The 20466-nt window shown below is 36.9% G+C and overlaps 1 protein-coding gene across 2 annotated transcripts in view; it reads right to left on the bottom strand.

Moving 5' to 3' along the window:
- SYCP2 (synaptonemal complex protein 2) overlaps window positions 1-20466 on the bottom strand; it is a 60986-nt gene that overhangs the window by 32485 nt on the left and 8035 nt on the right. For both annotated transcript variants that reach the window (XM_044262736.1, XM_044262735.1), the window contains 8 exons: window positions 19642-19687; window positions 18561-18656; window positions 13419-13479; window positions 7108-7256; window positions 5816-5890; window positions 5236-5382; window positions 2046-2145; window positions 1060-1217 (listed from right to left, as the gene is read on the bottom strand). In XM_044262736.1, coding sequence (XP_044118671.1) covers window positions 1060-1217; window positions 2046-2145; window positions 5236-5382; window positions 5816-5890; window positions 7108-7256; window positions 13419-13479; window positions 18561-18656; window positions 19642-19687 — 832 coding nt within the window. The remainder of the gene's footprint in view (window positions 1-1059; window positions 1218-2045; window positions 2146-5235; window positions 5383-5815; window positions 5891-7107; window positions 7257-13418; window positions 13480-18560; window positions 18657-19641; window positions 19688-20466) is intronic.

The following is a 20466-nucleotide window of genomic DNA, read 5'->3' as shown; positions in this document are numbered from 1 at the left end:
CACCATTCATCCTTTGGCCACATGACCTTTTTTTTTTTTTTTTAATCTACTACCTATTCTTTCTTACGGTGCTCCGTTGGAGAAAATGACACATATTTCTGATCTGATGCCATGATAAAATTCAGTCTTAAACTGAAAGGGTCTTCAACCTAACACCTTTATTAATTCTTCATTATCCTTTACTTGCCCTCCCCATTATCTCTTCGTAACGGCTTCAAGTCTTTACATGTCCCTGAGCCCACTACTTGAGCTTACGGCCAAGACATATTCACCGTGTTCACCTCACACTTCAGAGGAAACAAAACTATTAGGCATTTCTCATCTACAAACTTACTTATCTGTATCTCCAAACCTCCTTTATCTCTCCAAGAAATAACTTTCTGTTAGTTATTCTCTGTTTTGTCCTTTCCACTAGCTGGAATGAATGCCCTTCTCCTTCGTGTCTGCTTCACTAATCGTTATTGACCGTTCAAAACCCAACTCACTCTCCACCTCCTTAAAGAGCATCTCCTGATCTTCACCCTCCCCTCCAGCTATGGAGTTAGGTAACTGCCCCTCCACTAGTTTCCTACTGCATCCTATGTGTACAATATGAGAACATTTACACAATATTATAATTATCTTATTAATTTGTCTGATTTCCACACTAGACTTTGAGATACCTAAGGACAGAGTCCACTTGTATCTTATATTTCTAGAAGTCACTAACCTGTATAATAAACTAAAGAATGATGCCAAGTTCATTTCTCCTACTGAATACATTAATCAGAGTTATACTGAATGGATATTCCTCAATTTTACTGTTAGCCTAATAAGTAGATCCTGTCAGAAGGAACTGAGTTTCAAGAACAATAAATCACACACACACACACACACACACACACGTATATACATACACGTATATACATACGTGTGTATGTGTGTGTGCATATATATATACACAACGTGATGATGCTTTAAACAAAGTGAGGCACTCTCTGCTTGCAAAAGAAATTAGCTCAATATGTATTTCTACAATGACTTGATATATTTTAAAAAATGTTTTCAAAGTAAAATTACTTTGTCTGTATTAGCTCCAGTATTTCTTCCTTCAGATGGTCTAGATACAAGAGATACAGCATTGTCCACTCCACTTTGTGAGGTTTTAGGTACATCGGGTTTTTCTGCAGAACCCATCACTTGCAGTGGTGGTTTAATTCTTCCTCTTCGAGGTGTTGCTAAAAGGGAGGACAAAGAACGGCTCTATTTATAAGGCTTCTAAAATTACATATTGCTATTACTGAGGTACTTTTCAGATGAGGAAGGTAAAAAAGGAAGGTGCTAAGATAGGTCCCACGTTTCTGGTTTAGATGAATAAATGGATACAGATGCCCTTGAACAAGGTAAGAAATAGACAAAAAACTTGGCAGGGAGGGTGGAAAGATGAATTACTGTGGAGCCTACTGGATATCAGATACCTGCCCAGTAGGCAACTGGATTTTGGGAACAGAGGTCATACAGATTAAAGAAGACTGTGATTTATAGAAGCTAGTATATAGTATTATTTTTTGATTTATATTTAGTCCTTAGCATGTAGCAGGCACTGTCTAAATGTTTCACAATATTTCTCATTGAGTGAATGATTTTCATTTAGTCTTCTAAACAACCTGATAAGATAGACACTTTAGTTCCATTTTATAAAGAGAAAACTGGTTCTAAACTTACCTGGTGGACAATCTGTACAAAGCACACAACTGGGGGGAAGGGAAATAAGCACAAGCATCCTGATTAATTCAATGTTTTGTCCACTATGTTACAGCTGACTCCCACTTAAATAACAATAAATTATTAATACGTTAAAAATGTTTACATGATAATAACCAATATGCCTTTCTTACAAATTTGAAATTTCTTGACAATTAGAAGACATTTGTGCTTCGTAAATTAACAATTTCTGTATCCCCAACTTATCCTCTATGTAAATTATGTCCAGAATATCTCTGAATTTAAAAATGCTTGTTTTAAAAATATGTTTATTAGAAGTCTTTTAAGACTATACAACTTACATGTGTTGATTAAAAGTACTGGACTTCTCACAGTGTATCTGTCCGCACCAGGAACAATCATTGATGCTTCAGACATTTTTCTTTTGCTAGGAGTAGTTATCTGAAATCACGAGAAGCAGCCAGAGTAAAAACACACTCTCTTCTGAAATTACTCTATGATTTTATCTGTAACATTTTACTTGACTACACACACACAAAAAATCTTTTTTTAAAGATTTTATTTATTTATTTATTTATTTATTTATTTGACAGAGAGAGAGATCACAAGTAGGCAGAGAGAGATAAAAGGAAACAGGCTCCCTGCAGAGCAGAGAGCCTGATGCGGGACTCGATCCCAGGACCCTGAGATCATGACCTGAGCCAAAGGCAGAGGTTTTAACCCACTGAGCCACCCAGGTGCCCTATATGGTACTTTTTTAAAAGATTTTATTTATTCACTTCAGAGCCAGATGGAGAGAGCAAAAGAGAAAGCACAAGCAGGGGGAAGAGCAGAGAGGGAGGAACAAGGAGATTCTGTGCTGAGCACGACTGAAACCAAGAGCTGGACATTCTACCGACTGCGCCCCTCCATTCCCCGATCTGTGGTATTTTATAAACAACATAATATCCGTAAGTATCTGTGTTTTAGGTTGACTTAGAAGGTTTTACCCTAATATCTGGTATTGAATAGGTAGCCCAAACAAGAAATGTTATTTTAACAAGTATTTATAGAATATCCCAGACATATGAAATACAGCACCTTTATATGCTAGCTGAAAATATTTTATTGATACTGAGTATATCTATAACCAATGGCTCAGTTTCTTATTCTATTTCAGTATATGTTTGGATATGTATTTATGTAAATTTGCAAATGCTTTCATAATATTTAGCATTCTTCAAAACTTTTCACACATTTTTAAAAACTGTATTAACATTCTGTGAGGACTAAAGTGACTTTGGAGTAAAAAGTTGCTATAGGAATTCAGAGACTCAGCAGCACAGTAGCTGGCGGTTCAAGCAAAGATGTTCATTTTCTAACTTCATGCTAGAGTCACTGAACAGAAGCGGAGAGGATCTCAGAGGACGCCATGACAGGGAATAAACAGACAAACTAGTAAGATGCAGAGGGGAGCTGTTTTTCAAAAGGCACCTATCTCTAAGACTAAGAAAAAAAATACTGCAGGAGTTTTTAACAGGTCTGTAAACGGGGTGTGGAGGAGGGGTGAAAGGAGAGAAAAAGGGGGAATTCTGTGAGTGATCAGAAAACAAATTACTGAAACAATGCATTCCTCAAGAAAAGACAGTTCCTAGCAGCACAGTGAATGGGACCGGGAAGTTACCTATTCATATAAATGCTTCAAACAGTCAATCCTTAACAAAAACATGGTGGTATTTAATAACAGGGTACTGTTTCTCAGAGATCTTGAGTTCTAGAGTTTATGACTCAATAAGTTTAAGGTGGGGCGCCCTAGGAATCAGCATTTTAAATAAGTACTTGTGTTATGACTTTGATATAAAAACACAGAAAATGGCTTTTATAATTTAATTGTCCAAGAAATACAGAAGATGGAATTTTTCATTTAAGGACGGATATAAGGCTAATGGGAAAAAACAGTGAATAACATCAACATGACAAAATGTATGGAAGAGCCTCTGAGAGTTAAATTTGCCTAAAGGTGAGAAATTAGTAAAAACTAAAACAGGAAAATGTCCGTGAAGAAATGCGAAAATCAAGACTTGCAAACGTAACAGCACATTACATGAGGGAAGGTACACGAAAGGACGACACGAATGAGGGTACAGAGGCAAGAATTAGTGTGACGTCGAAAGGGGCAGGAAAGGGCGCCCGGCTCTCTCAGCAGCTCGGTCAGGGTCCCGGAGGCCCTGGCTCAGCGGGGGTCGGCTTCGTCCTCAGACCTTCCCCTCTCGGGCTTGCGCTCTCTCATACTCTCTCTCTCTCTCTCAAATAAATAAAATCGTAAAAAGAGGCAGGAAAGCAGTTAACCTTACTAATGTGGTGGCTATGCAGAGTAAAAGGAATTTGTAGAAGGACTCAGAACTGAGTGAAAATTTAGAGGCAGGAAGATAAACACAGAGATGCCACAACTCTGAGCGGGATGCAACACGGACTGTGGGATTAAGGAAAGCGGGGAAGGAATACCACATGGGGATCAAGGAAAGGGAAGGAATACCACATGGGGCAGGTCACAGAGTCAAAGGCCAATGAGGAGGCTGCTGGGCTGGGCTCGGTGTGCTCAAATGAGTAAGGGCGAAAGGAACGAGGAGGAAAGAATGCGTGAGGTACTACGAAAGAACCATCATGAGTACCTTGGTGTTGGGGGAGAGGAGGCGGGATCCGGGATACTATCAGAAAATTAACGGTAGCATTATTGAAGCTGGAGGAATCTGGAGGCAGATGCACGTTTGAAGCAAAAAATGAGAGAGTCTGAGGTTAGACTTCAAGAAAAGAAGAGACATACCAAAGGAAACATTCAAAGAGTCAGCAGAGATTTCACTGCAGCACTTGGAAGAGCGGTCCGGTGTAAGAGCTTAAACTTTGCACACGAAGGAAGCTCTTTAAGGGATAGGGCATAGAGACGTTCAGGAAGCTGAGTTGAGCTTTCGGAGCAAATCTATACTTACGATGCAGGGAGAAAAAGTATCTCTGATGTAGTCACAGAAGCAGGAAGAAAACTAAAAGGCTAACAGAAATCAAAGAAGGAAAGGACATTAAGAAAGCGCTGTTCGCAATGTCAAGTGTCACAAAGAGACAGGAAGGCTGAGAACTGGTTCGGCTGAATGCGGCCTAGAGGAGAGCCTCCACCAGCAGCAGGAGGAGGAAAAAGAACTTAATACTTAGTTTTCTTTCCTTGTGCAAATAAAGAGACCATTACTTACAGATTGGTATTCTAGTAACAGCCAAAAGCAAATACAGACAGGATAAATGTAACAAGGGGTACTTTCTTATACATTTCTAACTTGGAATTTGCAAGTGTATAGTATACCTTGTCTTGACCCTCCTACCCTGCACATAAACACAATTGATAAAACACTATCTTTTGTTTGCATGTGTAAAAGGCAGAGGAAATATTCTGAATGTTACTGATGAAGGCCATTAAGGTGAATTCTAGATGCTTCTTTCTATATTGTATGTCACAATGATTTGACCTGTGCTGTTTTATAAGCAGCTATTTGAGACCATATTTACCTCAAGCTGACTATTCTTTTTGTCCCCTTGATTACTGTTTTTGATGTATTTTGAAGGTTTAGCAAATTCCTTTTGGGAGTTAGGTTTTTCTTTCAAAGCAATGAGTTCCTCTTCGATGGGCGAGGTTTGACTTTCTGGCACTAGAATCTGTTGGAGAATGTGGAGAAAAGTATTTCAAACTGCAAACCACAAGAAGTTCTCAAAAATCACTGGGTATCTTAATAAAGCATCCATTCGTCCCACACTTACAAAAGTCAATTCTTCCTGTTTTCTATGTACTTAGTCCTACATAGTGTCCCAACAAAAAGCACCCACATTTTCGAATGTCAACAGACATAAAACAAGCTTTGGCATTAGCGGTAGGACATACATACCTAATTTTTAAAGTTACCGAAATAACTATCTTCTGTTCTAAAATAAATGATCTTTAATAACATGTTTAAAAAATCACATACCTTATTGGGGCTCTATATGTTGAGACAATTTGTTTTTTAGATATTCACCCTCCAACATCATACTGTGCAATTTTTTAGGGTTCAACGTAGCCCAGTGATGAAAACCAAGTAAGTCAGACACATACCTGTGATCCACTTGCATCGAAAAGTATATGCACAGATGTTTTGGCAATGGAAATACCTTGTTTTCTGGTAAATTCCTAAAATTAAATTAATTCATCGTAATGTTATTTTCTCCCAGTTCCTTCCATGTTAATACAATTGTTTCCTGTTTCCTTTCTAAACTCCCAAATCCTCTCAAATCTTTCTTTTGTATGTAAATACTCTTCTCCACACAGTCTCTATTTTTCTTCACCATAAATCTTCTGCACTGCTATGAACTGAATGTGTCCCCCTAAATTCATATATTGAAACCTAATCCCCAAGGTGATGGTATTAGGAAGTGGGGCCTCTGGCAGGTGATTGGATCATCAGGGCAGCGCCCTCGTGAATGGGATCTATGTCCCTATAAAATGAGACCCCAAGAACTCCCTCACCCTTTCTGCCACATGAAGACACAGTGAAAAGACAGCTACTGTGAACCAAGCAGTGGGCCCTCACCAGAAAATAAGTCTGCTAGTACCTTGATCTTGGACTTCTAGACTCTAGAACTATGAGAAATAAATGGGAAGGAAGGAAGGCAGGGGAAAGAAAGGAAGGAAGGGGAGAAGAAAGGAAAGAAAGAAAAAAAAGGAAAGAAAAGAAAGTAGGTCCGTCATTTTAAGCCTCCCAGTCTACAGTATTAGAGCAGCTATAGCAGCCTGAACAGACTAAGCTTGTCAGCAGAGGAGCTCCCTGAAACAGAACATCAGTTGTCACCTTATTGATTCATGATGTCTTCCACAGTCCTAGAATGCATCTTCCCTAAATTTCACCCATCAACTTCCAAGGCCATTTCAAGCCCCATCTGAATGAATAGCCTTTCCTTCTGAATCTTAATGAGCAATCTCTTTTCTCAACTTCTATACCTGCCCCTTATTTACTTCTTCTGAGGTAGATTCTGTAATTCTCGCAAAAAAATGTTTAATATCTTAAAAACATGGTCTTGCCTCAATTCACTTTGTAAAACACTTGGCAGGAATTCATTAACCATTTTGAATACTGCAGCTTATTTTGTCTTCTGAGATTCTAACAGCTGTCTCAAGGATATGGCTAACAATCTGATGGCTATTCCATAATAAAAATTCAAAGAACTAAAAATTAGCATGTCATTTTAAGAATTCTAAGGGGAAAAAATCAATGAAATTTATAGCCCCACATATAATGAAATTTATGAGCCCCCCCTCAGTCTGCAACTAATTAAATTCTTTTCCAGAGTTATGAAAATATTAAAAAGAATTTTATGAAAATAGATATTAAAAGGAATTTAAACACTTACCCTATATTTATTTGCACCGAAAATTTTTTGTGTCACATTAGTGATTTCTAATGATGCATCAAAATACAAAAGCAATTCTTTCCCTTCTCTTTTACTAATTTTTACTATGTTTTTCAGAATTATGGTTAGTAGCTTCTTCGATTCTCTCACTGTATACAAACAGATCACACTGATTAGTTTATATTCATTTCTATGATACCACTCTCTAGGTATACTATAAATAAGAAAGTCATATAGCATATTAATTAAATTGAAGTGAAATAACATTAACTTTTAGGATTTAACAATCAATTCCAGTGTTAACTATGTATGCAAACAAATCAATTTATTTTTCAGAATCTCAGTTTCCTGACCTGTAAATTATAAGCTAATACAATAATTAATGAGCTAAAGCCCAAATATGTTCTGAACACTAACAGGTTCCTAATAAATATTCCTAGAACACATCTAAGAAAACTATTTGCTAAATTTAAAAGAGGCAAACAAAGAAAATAACTTTAGTTCCATACATAACTATTTTTCTAGGCATAAGCATCTATTTAAGCACTTCTCTTAAATGCAGCTGTTACAAACAAGTTGACAGTAAACAACTGTCAAAAACCTTGAGGGCCAGGAAACTGAAGAAGGGTCAGTGGGACTCCTCCATTAATTCAACTGATACACTGAATATACTGGAAGTGCCAGTTTTTAAGAGGTATTCACCACTGTTCCTCCCAGTATTCACCAAAGAATCATCTGGCATCCAATTAGTGTGCCTGTATTGTGGACTACAGGCTACTTGTGGCTCTGTCCTACTTTGGATGGTGCGTCTGTTGATGACTGTCAAGTCGCCACGCCGGCCCCTAATGTGTACTTTTGGGCAGGAGGAAAACATCCTGATGGATGAGATGGAGATGGATGGATGGATGGAGATGGAGCATGCCAAGTAGAAAAGTTTGTCTCTACTTCGAGAAAAGTTCTACTGGCTACTTCAGGACCTAACCTATAGGACAAATGTCCCCCACTGGCTATAAAATTCTGATTCCTGAGAGACTTACTCAAGCAGAATATGTGTTCTATGTTTTTGCAACTATGTGGTCATGAAAAACTTCCGCAGTAATGTCCTTTGATGGCTTTCGGAATTACTAATTGCTTGAAGACAGTGGTGACAGTTTCTAACTCAAAGAGTGCTGGTGGTTTCATTTTGGAAAAAAAAAAAAAGTCATGTGTTTCAACAGTAACAAGTTTTCAGGCTTTAGAGATGAAAGTTTGGGTGGCTTTGGAGACAACAATATCTTGAATTCTGATGAATATTAGAAAACTTATAATCCTTATGGATATTTTGATTATTATTTTGTTCAGATGATTTTTTTCTACAGCTTGCCATGAAATTGTAGTAAATACAATATTTGTTTCACTGCCTACCTAAACATGGTATTAGAATTACTTCTAATATTGCTGAATGTTTTGCACATTTTTTGTACAAAGTATTCTCCACATATACTGTGACAATCTATATAGAATCTATTGATATTTGTTATATTTTATTGTGGGCTTTGTTGAAATTTTTGGTATCTCCTGTAAGTGCCTAGACTATACCATGGCTTGCTTTTAATTAGCAATATTACTGAGATACCAAAAAATTTATTTTGCGGCTTGCTAAATAACCAAGTATTTGGGGGCACCTGGGAGGCACACAGTCAATTGAGCGTCTGACTCTTGGTTTTGGCTCAGGTCATGATCTCAGGGTTGTGAGATCGAGCCCTATAATGGGTTCTGCGCTCACCTCAGAGTCTACGTGTGACTCTCTCTCCCTCTGCCTCTGCCCCCACTGCACATGGGCATGCACGCGCGTGCTCTCACTCTCTCTCAAATAAATAAATCTTTAAATTAGTCTAAGTATTTATAGATAAAACATATTTATATGAGATTCAAATGCACTATATGAATATAATATTTTCTCCTACTAAGGCATTTAAAAAATTTTTAGGATTACCCATGGAGCCTTTATTTTATAAATTCTTAATTTTATACATGAAAGGGTCTAACTGCCTGCAATCCATCATCGCTACTGCTTCCCCATCCCCTCAGTCTGCAACTAATTAAATTCTTTTTCACTGCAAATATTGAGTTCCAGATTCTACTTTTTTTTTCTTACTTCCCTGTGTGCCCTTCATGTAAAAATTCACATACTGTCCATTCCCTACAGGTTACACCAGACTACTACTCTGCTACAAAGGACACTAAAGGATACACATGAACAGCTGGGTGAAGAGATACACAGTGTGAGGTCTGGAAGGGTCTGGAGCACAGGAGCACCTGTCCCTGAGAAGCTTAGGGTGCCCCGCCCTCCAGGCATGAAGGTTTATTCTTATTCACCAGCCAGGAAGCTCCAAAAAACCCCTTTTAATCTATACATAAAGAATTTAATTTTTTATAAAAGTGTCCTCATATAATTAGGAAGAGTTATATGTTGGAAAATAAATCTGAAAAATCAAATTTTGCTACTAAAACAATGAAAATAACTTTTTTTTTGGCCCAATTATGTGCAACTATGTCTGCAAGATGCAAAAGACAGAACTTAATTATTAGGAAGTGGTAGCAGTGATTAGCATGATAATATAGAGGAGAAAAGAAATTCAAAAAATGTTAAGAGAAATAAATGAACATGAAAAATGATTAGTTGAGAGAGAAGAAACAATCAAGAATGCCTCCTTCTGGGGGACCTGGAAGGTTATCATACATTTTGTCAAAATAGGAAATAAAGGAGAAGTATATAGAGCTTAGCTGGGAAATTAGGAAAAAAGATTCAAAAATAAAATTGTAGTCAACAGTGTCAAATGTGAGGGAGGGTCATTATAAGGACTGAAAGTGTGCATACTGATATTAATAATAAAATTGGGGCGCCTGGGTGGCTCAGTGGGTTAGAGCCTCTGCCTTCGGCTTGGGTCATGGTCCCAGGGTCCTGGGATCGAGCCTCGCATGGAGCTCTCTGCTCCACCGGGAGCCTGCTTCCCCTCCTCTCTCTCTCTGCCTGCCTCTCTGCCTTCTTGTGATCTCTGTCAAATAAATAAATAAAATCTTTAAGAAAAAATTAACTATTATGTTGACATGTAAAATTTCAGTGGAGTGGGATGGAAAATAATGTAGTAACAGCAGGACTGAAAAGCACGAGAAAAAAAGATTTGGTAAAAATGATCTCTCAAAATTGACTGTGAATGGAAAAAGAGTGAGCCAAGTAGAGGAAGATGAAGATCCAAGCAGGTTTTTTGTTTTAAAATGCAATAATGTAGGTACCACAAATATAGAGGATGTTAAAAAAAAAAAAAAGATGTAAAAGTTAAAAAATGAGGGGCACCTGGCTTGGTCAATGGATCTTGATCTAGGAGTTTTGGGTTCAAGCCCCAAGGTGGGTGTAGAGATTAAATAAAAATCTTTAAAAAAGGGCGCCTGGGTGGCTCAGTGGATTAAGCCGCTGCCTTCGGCTCAGGTCATGATCTCAGGGTCCTGGGATCCAGTCCCGCATCGGGCTCTCTGCTCAGCGGGGAACCTGCTTCCTCCTCTTTCTCTCTCTCTCTGCCTGCCTCTCTGCCTACTTGTGATCTCTAAAAAAAAAAAATTTTTTTTTTAAAGATTTATTTAATTTATTTATTTGACAGAGATCACAAGTCGGCGAGAGGCAGGCAGAGAGAGAGGAGGAAGCAGGCTCCCCGCTGAGCAGAGAGCCCAATGCGGGACTCGATCCCAGGACCCTGAGATCATGACCTGAGCCGAAGGCAGCAGCTTAATCCACTGAGCCACCCAGGTGCCCCTAAAAAAATAATCTTTAAAAAAAAAGTATGGGAGAAAACATTATGCTAAATGAAAAATGCCAGTCATGAAAAGATATATACTGTATGATTTCACTTAAAATAGTCAAATTCACAGAAGAAAAAAGTGGAATGGTGGTTGCCAGAGGCTGAGAGGATGGGGGGAAAAGGGAAGTTGTTTAACAGGAAAAGAGTTATAATTTGGCAAGATGACAAAAATTCTGGAGATCTGTTGTACAACAATGTGAATATACTTAACACTACTGAACTATTCACTTAAAAATAGTTAAGGTAGTAAATTTTATGTTGTATTTTTTTTAACCACAATTTAAAAAATTGGAGAAACTGGGTGAGTGGGTACGTGGAAACTTATTTATATTATATATACTAGCATAAATATGCATATACATAGGTATTGTTGAAAAGGCGTACCCAGAAAAAAAACTGCTATATGCTGTAAGACTCTATTTAAAGGAATTGCAGAAAATGTAAACTTGTCCGTGGTAGAGAAAACTTCAGTGACCTCCTGGGGCTAAATCTTCCTGAGTATAGATCAAAAAGAGCATAAAGAACACCTAGGGGTACTGGATATATTTATTACCTTGAACTGCACAAGAGTTTCACTTGTGCTTATACACATGAAGACTCACCAACTTCCTGAATCTGATGGAAGGTCATCTACAAAAAACCTTCAGCTAACATCATGTTTGAGGCTCAAATGCTACATGTTCTTCCCAAAGCAAAGATCATGAAGAAGGCAAAGATGACCTCTGTCACCACTTCTATTCAATACTGTACTAGAAGCTCTAGCTATTGCAGTAAGGCAAAGGTAGGAATAAAGGAGTGGGGGAGAATAAAGGGAGGGGAAAATGGAGGGAGGGAGGAGAGGTGGGGGAGAGGGATAAAGGAAGGAAGTTCATTCAGGAAGGGCATACGGATCAGAAAGGAAGAAGTGAAACCATATCTCTACTTGCAGATACCATGACCGACTGCCTAGAATATCCCCAGGAATCCACACTACAACTACTAGAACTAGATAGTGACTTGGCAAGTTTGTAGGATACAAGGTAAGTATTTAGAAATCAATTGTATTTTTACATACTAGCAGAAAATACCTGGAAAATGAAATTAAAGATCAATTCTATTTATAATCATATAAGATTAAGATTGAAGATGTGGAAGTAAGTTCATCAAAGGATGCATACGATTTCTACACTGAAAACTACAAGGCAATGTTAAGAGAAATTAAAGACCTGAACAAATGTAAAGCTACACCATGCTTGTGGACTCAAATACTTAGCTACTGTTACAAGGTTGTTTCTCTCTCTATCAAACTACAGTTGCAACCATAAATCTAGCAGGCTTTTTATAGCAATTGATAAGTCAACTCTAAAAGATATATGGAAATACAGAAGGTCTAGAATTTCTAAAATAGCCTTGAAAAAAACCACAACATTGGAAGACTTACACTATCTGATTTCAAGACTAACTATAAATCTACAAAAATTAAAACAGTGTGATACTTCTGCATAAGGAACAGCAAGCAGATCCATGGGGCGGAGTAGAGCTTCAAGAAACAAGATATGCACTTCTATCGGCCATTTGATTTTCAAATAGGGAACCAAAGAAATCCAGTGGGGAAAGGAAAGCTTTTCATCAAACAGTCCTATAATAACTGCATGTCCATATGAAAAAGTGAACCTCAACTCCTGTATCATACCATAACCAAATGTTAATTTGAGATGGATCAAAATCCCAAACATAAAAGCTAAAACCACCAAGTTTTTTATAGACAAACAAAAGAACATCTTTGCGACTTGGTAGTAGGCAAAAATGACTTAAGGCACACAAAGCAACAAGTACCATGGGAAAATGTGATCAAGTGAACTTGAAACTTAAAGACTTCGGCTCATGAAAGATATCCCTAAGAAAATAATTAAGCAAGATGCAGATGGGGAGAAAATACTATTACACAAAACATCTATCTATCAGAAGACTGGTACCTGCATATGTATCAACTCAAAAACTTAATTAAAAAAAGACAGCCTAGTATAAAATGATGAAATATTTAAATGGATACTTCACGAAGGAATATATATCAATGATCACCAAGCGAATGCAAAATGACTAAAATATATCTTGATACCTGAATTTGTAGTGGTACCACTCTGCAAGTTGTAGGACTTGGCCAGCAGTGTTATACAATTCCAGTTATATTTGTGTAGCAACTAGATGTTTGGATCCAATCAAACTAATAGGACGAAAGGCAAGAGCCTTGAAGATATTGACAAGAAAGTAGTCATAGGCTTTAGACTAGACACAGGAAACAAGTTCAGGAAGGAGTTGAAAAATTGGGGTAGAGGAAATACAGGTTCAGGTAATACTGGCATCAAATTTATGAATGTGAATATATGAAAATTTTGACTTTGTTTTCATTAGTCTATTTTTTTCTGCAGAGAGCATGCAGTTGCTACCCCACGTGATTGGAGTCAAGAGGAGAGTTAGAGAAAACAAGTTTAATACCTTCAATGCTGTATATTTGTACTTTATCCTCAGGGACAGTCACTGCTTCCCACTGATGATCCTTAAATAAAAACAGGTTTGACTATAAATAAATAATTTACTTCTGCTTTAAATCTTCTGTAAATACCAATTTAAAAACGTAAAAGTTATTCAAACAATAGGTTTTTTTTATTATCACTAAGTAACACATTTCTTGCTACATCAATTGATTGTGTAATACATTATATAAAGTGTCATATTTAATCTATTTGCTCACTTTTAAAAGGAAATACTGGTATGATTTCATAGTATAATGCTATAATTTCTTGATTTTGACCAAAAAAGCAATCGCTACCATTAGTATTTATTAGAGGATATCTTTTTAAAAAAAGTTACCAAATCCTGTCATTTATGCCTTTGAAAGAGTGTGAAATCCTATGTATTCCTCAATTCCTACTTACTGATTGACCAACCTTAGATTCAAACATGAATGCACATGAATTATCACCATATTTGCCCCTCCTCCTTCCATGCGCTTTCACTGAAAATTTGTATAACTTAATAATACTGAATTCACAAAAAAAGCTACAGGAAAAATTAGGTTATCATTCCTAAAAGATGAGATCCTAAAACCTTCCACTACTCTTGTAAGGAAAATAGATTCCCTTCTTTTGTTACTTAAGGGCATTTTATAGAAATTCACCCTGAACCCTCAATCTCTTCACTAACTCCCACCACTTCTTTTCCTTAACTGAAACATGTCCATATGCTGAGGGCACCACCACCGTCATGGCATCTCCAGGTAAGGTGCTAATTCTCCCATACCCCAAAGCCTCAGGGTCAGGAGGAAAGGGTTCCTACCCTCTTCTCTGCCACAAAGCTTTGAGCAACTTCTTATTTTCTATGTGCAAAAACACTTGCTCCTTTGAGGCACATGCAAAATGGTTGTTAACTTCAAAGTGATGCTTCCTGGTTCACTGCCTCCCCTTCTAAGAAATGTTTATATTATGCAAATGTTCATGATTTTTATTTATTTATATTTTTTAACTTAAATGCAATTAACAGTGTATCATTACTTTCAGAGGTAGAGTTCAGTGATTCATCAGTCTTACATAACACCCAGTGCTTGTTACATCATGTGCCCTCCTTAATGCCCATCACCCAGTACCCCATCCCTCCACGCACCTCCCCTCTAGCAACACTCAGTGTGTTTCCTATCATTCAGAGTCTCTTATGGTTTGTCTCCCTCTCTGATTTCATCTTGTTTTATTTTTCCCTCTCTTCCCCTACGATCGTCTGTTTTGTTTCTTAAACTCCACATACATGTGGAGACCATGATAATTTTCTTCCTCTGATTGACTTATTTTGCTTAGTCTAATACCCTCTAGTTCTATCTGCATCATCGTAAATGGCAAGATTTCATTTTTCTGATGGTTGAGCAGTATACACACACACACACACACACACACACACAATGGAATACTGCTCAACCATCAAAAAAATGAAATCTTGCCATTTACATATATCTTGCCATTATATATATATATATATGTATATATATATATGTATGCATACACACACACACACCCCAATGGAATATATACAATGGCATTGTATTTATACACACGTAATACAATTCCATTGTGTGTGTGTGTAATACAATTCCACTGTGTATATATAGATGTGTATCTATATATACATACCACATCTTCTTTATCCATTCATCTGTCGATGGGTCACCTGGGCTCTTTCTATAGTCTGGCTATTGTGGACACTGCTGCTATGAACATTGGGGTGCAGGGGCCTCTGAGAATCACTACCTTTCTAACTCTGGTGTATATACCCAGTAGTGCAATTGCTGGGTCATAGGGTAGCTCTATTTTTAACTTTTTGAGGACCCTCCACGCTGTTTTCCAGAGTGGCTGCACCAGCTTGCATTCCCACCCATAGTGTAAGAGGGTTCCCCTTTCTCTGCATCCTTGCCAGCATCTGTGGTTTCCTGACTTGTTAAATTTTAGCCATTCTGACTGGTGTGAGGTGGTATCTCATTGTGGTTTTGATTTGTATTTCCCTGACACCAAAAGATGTGGAGCATTTTTTTTTCACGTGTCTGTTGGCCATTTGTAAGTTTTCTTCGGAGAAATGTCTGTTCATTTCTTCCGCCATTTCGTGACTGGATTATCTGTTCTTTGGGTATTAAATTTGGTTAAGTCTTTTATAGATTTTGGATTCTAGCCCTTTTTCAGATAAGACATTTAACAAACATCTTCTCCCATTCTGTAGGTTGTCTTTTGGTTCTGTCTACTTCTCCTTTGCTGTGCAAAAGCTTTTCATCCTTATGAAGTCCTAATAATTCATTTTTGCCTGTCTCCCTTGCCTTCGGAGACGTGTCTAGCAAGAAGTTGCTGTGGCCAAGGTCAAATGTGCCACATGTTCCTATGTTCTCCTCTAGAATTTTGATGGATTCCTGTCTCACATTGAGATTTTTGATCCATTTTGAGTTTACTTTTGTATATGGTGTAGGAAATGATCCAGTTTCACTCTTTTGCATGTGGCTTTTCAATTTTCCCAACATCATTTGTTGAAGAGACTTTTTTCCTATTGGATATTTCTTTCCTGTTTTGTTGAAGATTATTAGGCCATAGAGTTGAGGGTTCATTTCTGGGCTCTCTATTCTGTTCCACTGATCTATGTGTCTGTTTTTGTGCCAGTACCATACTATCTTGATGATTACAGCTTCGTAATAGAGCTTGAAGTCTGGAATTGTGATGTCACCAGCTTTAGTTTTCTTTTTTCAAAATTCTTTTGGTTCTTCAGGGTCTTTTCTGGTTCCATACAAATTTTAGGATTATTTGTTCCAGTTCTGTGAAAAGTGTTGATGGTATTTTCATAGGGATTGCATTGACTGTACAGACTGCTCCATGTAGCAAAGACATTTTAAAAATATTTGTTCTTCTAATCCATGAGCATGGAGTGTTTTCCATTTCTTTGTGTCTTTCTCAATTTATTTTATGAGTGTTCTATAGTTTTCAGAGTATAGATCCTTCCCCTCTTTGGTTAGGCTTATTCCTAGTATCCTACAATTTGGGGTGCAATTGTAAATGGGATTGATTCCTTAATTTCTGTTTCTTCTGTTTCAGTATATAAAAATGTAACTGATATCTGTACATTGATTTTATATTCTGCCACTTTGCTGAATTGCTATATGAGTTCTAGCAATTCTGGGGTGGAGTCTTACCACATAAAATCTCATGTCATCTGTGAAGAGTGAGAGTTTGACTTCTTTGCCAATTCAGATGACTTTTATTTCCTTTTTTTGTCTGTTGAGGCGAGGCGAGGACTTCTAGTACTATGTTGAATAACAGTGGTGAGAGTGGACGTCCCTCTCCTGTTCCTGACCTTAGGGGGAAAGCTTTCCAGTTTTTCCCATGGAGAATGATATTCACAGTGGGCTTTTTGTAAATGGCTTTTATGATACTGAGGTATGTTCCCTCTATCCCTACACTGTGGAGACTTTTAATCAAGAAAGGATGTTGTATTTTGTCAAATATTTTTTTCTGCATCATTCAGGGGATCATATGGGTGGGAAGCAACTTTAAACATTAGACTGAGTTACCAGAGAGTATCTCTATAAAGAAGCAACACTTATACTGAAATCTAAATGGGAAGAAACTGAGATGCAAAGATCTGGAAGTTTCTGGGCAGAAGAACAAACAAGTAGAAAGATCTGAAATGGGCACGATCTTTGTTAAAAAAGAAAAAAAAATGAACGTGGCTGGAACATAGTAAGCATAGAGAATGGTCTGAGGTGTCAGAGAAATAGCCAAGGACCAGATCACAATGACCCTCATACACAATGTTAAAGATACAGAAGGAGGATTTTAAGCAGCCACTACATGGAAAATGGCTTTAGGAAAGTCAGAGAATACAGGGTGAACATACTACTGCCAGAGAAATCCAAGAAAGAGAGAATTCTAAATATGCATTTTGGAGCACTCTCCCTGCCTTTCTAGGTTCTGGCACATGGCAGGCATTTAACAATTATAAATGCTTTTTATACTATACCTACCGGCTAGTATACTATAATTGCTATTTTCTTGTTGGAATCCTCACTATAGCACACTGAGTGCAGGCAGGCACTACATGGATCCTATTCCATCCTCTTCTCCCAAACCTGAAGTTCATTTCTAAAGATAAACCAGTGAAAAAATATTCCTACAAACTCTACTGGAATAAATACACCAGTTAAAACTGTGAGTGACCCTGAGAAGCTGTGCTAATATTTGGAACTCAATTTTAATTAAGTATTCTATGAAGATGCTCTAAAATAAAAAGAAATAAGAGTATGTGGAAAACCTCAGGGGCATTTGCTTAATGTCTATCTATAGTTTACCTGGAACAAAAAACAGGATTTTACAAGAGACAGAGCAAAAAAGACTAGTGCCTCCTTAAAATTTAGCAACTGCAATTAGATTAGTAAATACAGATCAACTCCTAGTTGGACTTTTATAAAGCAACTATATAGTCCAGACCAGAAGTATGCCCCTGGACTAAATATTAAGTGGTAGATATTTGTAAACAAAGGCTTGAGAATTCTCTTTATGTTAAAAAGAAGTCAGAAAATATACCATCTGGTTGGAAGGTTTAAATGTAGCTATAATACAGCACATAAAGGACTAAAGCATTTCCAAACACTACCATAAGAATCAATACCTCACTATTTTCAAATAGAAGAGTTTATGAATGGATAAGATCACTTACCAGTATTTGTTAAATTATTTTTAAGTGAGTGCCTCTACATTTGAGTAACTGGCATCTTTTCTAGATTCCAGTTCATATGTTCATATGAGTGTTAAATGTTAGGTAATTAACATGTAATTTATTTCTGAAAAATCTTATATTAAAAAACTAGTATGAAAATCTAGCATTAATTTTTCTGTTGCAGTTAGACATCAGAAATAATCTTCATTTCTAATTAATGGAATGGGCTACCATGCTAATCAGAACTATAGGGTTAATACTGAAATCTATTTAAAAAGCCAGAAAAACAAATAAACAAAAATCCAAATTCTTAAATTAAAACATTTTATAACATATATATAGATAGATAGATAGATACACCCCTACACACAAACATAAAATGATAGATAGAATAAAGCTTACATCATTATCTCCAGCAATGTAGAATGATAGAGTCTGGCTCCCAAGATTAAAATCTATCCAAAATTCCTCAAGTTTTTCATCTGAAGGTATTTGCAACTAATAAAAAAATAAAAAATTATTATATGCAATGATTTTAAAACTGACAATAGAATATTATGACTATGTTATATTCCTGGTTGAGTTTGTTTGTTTTGTTTTGTTTTGTTTTTAAAGAAAAGAGGAAGGGCATCTGGGTGGCTCACTGGGTTAATGCCTCTGCCTTCGGCTCAGGTCATGATCTCAGGGTCCTGATATCAAGCCCCGCTTCAGGCTCTCTGCTCAGCAGGGAGCCTGCTTCCTCCTCTCTCTCTGCCTGCTTCTCTGCCCACTTGTGATCTCTGTCTGTCAAATAAATAAATAAAATCTTTAAAAAAAATAATAAAGAGAGGACAGCCAGAAGATGAGGTAAGAGAAAGAAAGAGCAGCCAAGCACAACATTTAATCAGAAACACAGAAACAATAAAAAAAAATGCTGCTTTAATACCTTACACAGAAATTAGCTAGCTCCAAGAAATCACAAATATTCCAAGTACAAATAAAGGTTGAAAATATTAGTTTGACTATATTATTGAATACTAAATCAATAATGGGCTTGACTTAAAGGGAAAAGAAGCAAATCTTTATATTTCAGTTATCCTTGGCCACAATACGTCACTTCATAAAATGGCTCTTAGACACAGAATACTAGCCCAGCTGTACTTGTGATCAAGTTATGACTATTTTTAACATTCTTGTCAACTTGTAACCTATAATTCACTAGATCATGTGTCAAAGTTCATCTAATACCTAAAACATGTTTCATTTATTTATTCATTCATTTATTCATTTTAACTCTTCTGATACAGAGAGATACAGACAGAGAGCATGAGCAGGGAGAGAGACAGAAGGAGAAGGAGAAGCAGACTCCCGCTGATTGAGGAGCCCAAAGTGGGGCTTGATCCCAGGACTCTGGGATCATGACCTGAGCTGAAAGCAGACGCTTAAGCCACCCAGGTACCCTGGTGTCACCCAGGTACCCCAACATGTTAAATTTAAAACTTACCTCATATTTATCAAGAAATGCTGATAAACAAGGAAATGTAAAGACCCTGAAATAAAAAGCAGTTCATGTTAAAAAAATACTAATAAGCCTTCACACTGTAATCTTGACTAGCCATAGAAATCATGTCTAGGATCAAAAGGTAATCAGGCTGTGGTCCTAAGGATTTAAATAAAATCGTATCTCCTTCTAAACTAAAATAAGAGTTTAATGGAAATATTTTTCTGTAGAAAAAGTATATTATTTTAAGGATACTACTCAGCCTCCCCTTTTAACTACAGTGACTATACCAATTTACTTTTTATGCTATAGAGTATAAGTAGAAATTCCTATTTTAGCTTATACTATTAAGATAGTGGAAGCTCCCATAGGTTTTACACAGGAAAAGAAGAGTAGAAGTGAATAATACAGCTAATAAAAATGACTGAATTTACCAAACACTTTCTTGGTCAAACACTTTTTATTATAAGCACTTAACATAATCATCTCATCTAATTCCTACAACAAACATTTGAGGTAAATATTACTGTATTCTCATTTTACATCTAAGGAAACTGAGGCAAGTAAGTTTAATAATTTGCCCACATTAGAATAGGAAGAGGGGAACCTATGATTCAAATCCAAAGAGTCTGAGTCCCTGTACTCAACCTTCACCCTGTCCTTGTTTCCTTAGTAAGTAAAGTAAATGTTCAATAAAGATGTCCTAGGCATCTATAATATGATGCCAGGGAATAAAATGCAAATACTGCTCTGTTAGTATCAAAAGTGTTAATTACTTTTCATTCATGCTCATTCCTGAGATGAAATAACCTCAGAAAGAGGTTAGTG

This window comes from Neovison vison, chromosome 8 (genome assembly GCF_020171115.1).
Source record: "Neovison vison isolate M4711 chromosome 8, ASM_NN_V1, whole genome shotgun sequence".
NCBI classification, from domain to species: domain Eukaryota; kingdom Metazoa; phylum Chordata; class Mammalia; order Carnivora; family Mustelidae; genus Neogale; species Neogale vison.
Note: the sequence above shows the minus strand (reverse complement) of the source record. Positions and strands in the feature narration are given on the sequence as shown.